The sequence below is a fragment of the Poecilia formosa genome, unplaced genomic scaffold, assembly GCF_000485575.1.
Source record: "Poecilia formosa unplaced genomic scaffold, Poecilia_formosa-5.1.2 Scaffold136, whole genome shotgun sequence".
In the NCBI taxonomy this organism is placed as follows: Eukaryota; Metazoa; Chordata; class Actinopteri; order Cyprinodontiformes; family Poeciliidae; genus Poecilia; species Poecilia formosa.
In genome coordinates, this window is record NW_006800075.1 from 1,542,160 (window position 1) to 1,547,844 (window position 5,685).

A 5,685-nucleotide genomic window follows, 5' to 3' on the forward strand; every position below is an offset into this window, starting at 1 on the left:
TAATCAGCTGCTCCCAATTGTAAAAACAATGTATTGGTGCCACGGTTACGTGTCATAACGACTGTCCAAAAGAAAAAAGGTACGAGTAAAAATCCTGCCAGATGCAGAGCATCCAAAAATTAAGAGTATTTGTTCACAAAACTTATCAAATAATAATAATAATAAGCTTCATCTCATGCAGGTTTGTTTTCTGGTATATTTGTCTCTCTTATATTTTCAAGATGAATTTAAGTTTAACAGAAATCGTAATAATTATAATTTTGTTAGGTGACCATTTTCAGGTATCTATAAGGTGTGGATAATATTATGGAAACATAATATACGGTAGTATGACAATATGACTTGCAGTAAATAAACAAAATAATTTTGAAGTGTTTCACAGCAAACATGAACTCCAGATAATGAATAGTCTGTCTATCTACTGGGAAAAATAAAATAAGATGTGATATTTCCATTTCATCCACAGGGTTTTTATTGGCTAAGTCTCTTTACTTTCAAAAACTTTTCAAATATATTACAAGCATATAGTAATTTAAAGTGATATCTGTCAAGTTTTCATCAAACACATCCATTTTCTTTTTGTTCATTTGTTTGTCTACTCGTGGCAATGCTTCATTTCTGTCACGTTGTTACTTTAAACCAACAATTATGGATTTGTGAGTAAATTTGTTGCATATTCTGTAATTTTCCCTGCTATTATAATCTCTCTTTTCCCTTGGAACAATGAACCTTGCCACTGTTTGCTGCAGGGATTGCTGTCCATCCTTCGTAAGCTAAAAAGCACTCCAGACCAGGAGGTTCGGATACTGCTGCTGGGTCTCGACAACGGGGGGAAGACCACGCTTCTCAAACAGCTGGCTTCAGAGGACATCAGCCACATCACCCCCACACAGGTAGCAAAGCGCCGAAGACTCCTCCGCTCCCTGCTTCCAGCGCGGCTTGGCAGCAGCTCTGTGCTTTGTGCTCTCTGCAGGGATTCAACATTAAGAGTGTACAGTCTCAGGGGTTTAAGCTGAACGTTTGGGACATCGGAGGCCAGCGGAAGATCAGGCCGTACTGGAGGAACTACTTTGAAAACACAGATGTGCTGGTAATGGGAGCTCCCCTCCCCCCCGGGCTGGGAGCTTATATTGTAGTTGTTGAATTAAATAAAGATGTTTGCGTTGATGACTGAACGGTTTTCCTCTTTTCAGATTTACGTTATTGACAGTGCTGACAGAAAGAGGTTTGAGGAAACAGGGCAGGTATGTGCAATAAGCAGATTCATTTCTATACTTTTAACATATTTTTGTAAAATTAAATGAAATTCAAATTTTAACAACTAAAAAGTATATTTTCTCTTTTTTTTAAACCTTTCTGGTAATACCAAAAAAATTAGCCACTAATTGACTCCTGCAATAGCTAATCAATAATTTGTAATTTTATTGTTTTATACAGGAAATAATAACCTGCTCTTATTTATTTTTGCAATTTGTGTTTAAGTATGCTGAGGTAAAACATATTTAGGTTTAGTTTGATACCTGGTATTATCATGAATTATTGGTGCCCTTTCTGTTCCTGAGCACTCTGAAATGTTGTTTCTGTCACAAAAGAAAAACAAATAACTACCCATTTTGATAAGATGCTGTTTCAATTTTGGCTGTGCTTGTTTATTTATCGAGAAACACCAAAATAAGTGTAAAATTATTCCCAAATAAGTGATTTAATCCAATACATTAAGAACATTTCAATAAGAAAAATTCTACTTTGATTCATTTTTGATCCCTTTCATTGAAAGACACATTCATTTGAACGGATCATGATTTTCTTAAATTATGTTATAACAGAAGTTAAATTTTGTGTTAATGTGTAAAAACAGATTCACTACAGGCTCTGTTTTTTTGTTGGCTTTAACCAGCAGACAGCTGAATTCCCTCTGTTTTCCTGGCTTCATCCGTGTGTCTGATGGACAGATGTGTGTGTTTGTTGCAGGAGCTGGCGGAGCTGTTGGACGAGGAGAAGCTGAGCGGCGTTCCTGTGCTGATCTTTGCAAACAAGCAGGACCTGCTGACGGCGGCTCCAGCCTCGGAGATCGCAGAGGGACTCAACCTGCACACCATCCGCGATCGGATGTGGCAGATCCAGTCCTGCTCCGCTCTCACTGGAGAGGGGATTCAGGTGAGCAGGAAGCCCAGCGTCTGGCTCGTCACAAACATTAAACAGTATTCAATGAATTAGAAAGTTAATTCATGTCAGCAATTCACAAAATGGGTCACAGCATGTAAATCCCAATTTTTTTTTTTTTTTTTAGAAAATAAGAATATTAAACAGTACCACTATTTTTTTTTTTAAAGTACAGCGATGTTGGTCTAGTGAAAGTGATTGTACAGTAGATTCACTCAGCACTTGGTCAGGGCTCCTTTTGCATGAATTACTGGATCAGTGAGGCTGGAGGCAATCAGCCTGTGGCGTTCAAATTCAAAAATGCTTTACTGAACCTAAAGGGAAATTAAATGTTGTAACTCATATGAATTCAAATTCTTCAAAGAGTTATTGTAAATCGTGAAGGGTCTCTTGTAGCAGTCTGTATTACAGCAAATTTGAAGAAGCCTCTGACTGAAGACACTCTGGTTTCCCAAGACAATCTCATGCAGAGGATGGTCAGGTTGTCGTTGTTGTACATCGTGTTGAGTTTAAGCATTTAATTTGAACACAATTTGTTTGGATAGTTGTAAGGAAAATTTATTATTCCTAATTTCTCAAAAGGCGACTTATTGATCTGTGTAACTGAAGTAAATGTTGGTTTATATTTTATACATTTAATAACGTAAATGAAATTGGGAGATTTTTTTCTTAAGGTAGAGTTTTGTTCTCAAACCAGTCAGGTGTAAAGGGTGTGTAAGAGACATTTTAAAACATAAAATGTTGTTACTCTAGCACAAGACATTATTTATAACAATAATAAATTGTATTATGTAACTGTCTTTTTTTTTTTTTTTAGGTCATTTGTATTGTTTTTATCTCCAACGTGTGGTGCTTGGAAAGTTTGAAAAGCCCTTGAATTTTAAGTGCCTGAACCCTGTACCGCACTTTTTTCTTCCACTAAACTTTCCAGTAATACGTTTGCCTACATATGAACACCCAGATTATTTCGCCCCCAAACAGATGTGTGTTTCAACAAAAATAAATCACTGTGTGTGTAATGAAACGTTATGGCTGTTAATATTATATTCTTTTAGATTCACTTGTATTTCGGAAGCTTTTCCGAGCTCATCAAACTGTTTCTTCTTCTTCTGCTCCTCAGGAGGGCATGAATTGGGTTTGCAAAAGCGTCAACTCCAAGAAGAAATAGCATCGCTTTCACTCCTTCACGACTCAGGATGTGCAGCAGCAGCAGCAGCGTGCGAAACACACACTGACACACGCGTCACGTCCTGAGCCTCAGTACGGTGGGATTTACCTGTGAATGTACACGCACTACTAATCCGACGTGGACTTTTTCTAACTCCTCCCCCCCAAAGCATCGCTACATCGCAGATGCGTACGAATCTCCGCGCGTCGTCTGGCTTCCATGAAGAAGAGAGGCGTTAGCCTTCGAAAGGGACCAACCAGCACCACCCATGTGATTCTTACTGTCGCCTATTGGAAGCGTTTCCATTCATCTGCTGCTTCTTGCAGGATCTTCCGGCACGCCTCCATCTCATTCTGATGTATTCCTGTTTTTATTTTTATTACTTTTTTGTTTTAATCATTCCACGGCGGCTCCCAGCCCATTTCCTGCTACTGCTCTGTTTGAAGTGAGGTATATTTTTGTAACTGTTTTATTTATGGTGAAGTAGAACGAGAGAATTGCCTGGACTCTCCCCTTTAAAAATGATACTGTGTTAATATGTACAAAAAGACAAATAAATTAATGTGTGAGGAACACTACATTTTTGGATCAGTTGTATATAAACCGGCCCTTTTTTGTCATGTCGTAGAGTATTCTGCATCCTGCTGTACCGTGTAGTCTATAATGTTTGCATTTCTAACATGGCAGAGATAAATGTACTGTATGGTTTGAAACATTTCTATGTACTCCTTGGGTTAGTGAGGGAATTCACTGTTTTAGCATTTTCTTTTTATTATTCTTGAATGTAATCTGTCCGGTTTGAAAGAAAATGTACGTGGCATAAAAAAGAAAAATAAAGAGGTTTGAAAAGTTGGCTGAACAAAATGGCTGCCTAAGAATTCAACACATTCACATACAAAAGACATCTCAATAAATCACAATATCATCAAGTTAATTTCATTTGTTTGAGCTCAGGAAAACCTCAAATTGATTTTTTTCCTCCCGTAATAAAGAGTACTTTCATTTAAAACATTTTTCACACCACTGAATATCCACTGATTACGTGGTCTGGGCTCCTTTTGCATGAATTACTGCATCAATGCACCGTTGTATGGAAGTAATCAGCCTGCCTGATGGATGGAGGGATAATTTATGCATAAATAAAATCACATTTATCTCAACAAGGGGAAAAAGATGAGCCAATTTCAAACTCATGAAAAATCATTAACTGTATAGTAGAAGTGAGAAATACCGCCACCTGCAGGTGGGAGTTAGCGTCACATAAACCCAACCATTTTGACCATTTTCGTAAAAGAAAAAGAAAAAAAAAAAGCATATTTATGCATTATGTGGGGATCTGTTGAGTTTACCTTTAAAATGGGAGGGACTCTAGAGGACCTTGCCAATATCTATGGCGGGCCAGATTTGGCCCACGGGCCTTGACTTTGACACGTCTTCTGGACATTCAAGTTTATTTAGATACAGAAGAAGCACATTTAATCCTTGCGCTTGAAAATGCACAGCTGTCCACCAGTGATTTTCTGCTTTACGTCCGCTGGTTGTGCCTGGAAATGATCAATAACTGAGTTTCAACGCTCTGTTTGTGAGTCTGAGCTGCGGAATAAAAGCTGCGATCTGAGATCAGATTTGATTTGTTCGGACAGGCAGACAGGTGGTGCTGTATTAAGCTGCCAGTGTGAGAGCCTCACGGCCCAGAGGCTGCACAGGACAAGCTGTACAACTCCAGTCTTCACCCGCAGATATCTGGAAACAAACACGGGCCTCGTCCACCTGGAAAAACCGCTGCTTCTCCAGAGACCACCCGCAAGCTGCAGGGATCTGCAGTGGTGAAACATCTGCTGGACGACAGTCCTGAACCTCCACCCTGTGGAGGAATGTATGTAAGGTCCACTAAAGAGCCAGCATTTGTAGCAGGATTCAGGAGACGTTTATTTTTATGATTCAGAGATTTATTTCTGTAAAAGCTCGAGTTTTCCAGACTAAACTTAGAGTTTTTTCTTCTTTTTCTTTTTTTCTTCTTTCTTTATTTTTGGTCCTTGGTTGTTGTTATTATTATTATTATTATTATTATTATTATTATTATTATTATTATTATTATTATTATACATTTTAAAATATACATGACGGAAGTTTAACATGAATTTATGCCAGATATTTTTACATTGATCGGGTTTTAATTATGGAACCTAAAAATACTTGAACGAAAGAAAACAAGGATTCAACAAAGGAAGTATGGGGAAAGGAGAAGACAAGGATCAATAATGGAAAGAAAGAAAGAAAGAAAGAAAGAAAGAAAGAAAGAAAGAAAGAAAGAAAGAAGGAAGGAAGGAAAAAATGAAGAAAAGAAACAAAAA

General features: G+C 37.8%; 1 protein-coding gene across 1 annotated transcript; it reads left to right on the forward strand.

Annotated features, from left to right (window-relative positions):
* Nucleotides 1–638: 638 nt before the first annotated feature.
* LOC103145179 (ADP-ribosylation factor-like protein 3) lies at nucleotides 639–3,909 on the forward strand (the record flags this gene model as incomplete). Its single annotated transcript, XM_016676568.1, has 5 exons — nucleotides 639–893; nucleotides 974–1,090; nucleotides 1,194–1,244; nucleotides 1,972–2,157; nucleotides 3,284–3,909. Coding segments are annotated over 5 exons (657 nt in total), but the record flags the coding sequence as incomplete, so codon positions are not given.
* Between the last annotated feature and the right edge of the window lie 1,776 nt (nucleotides 3,910–5,685).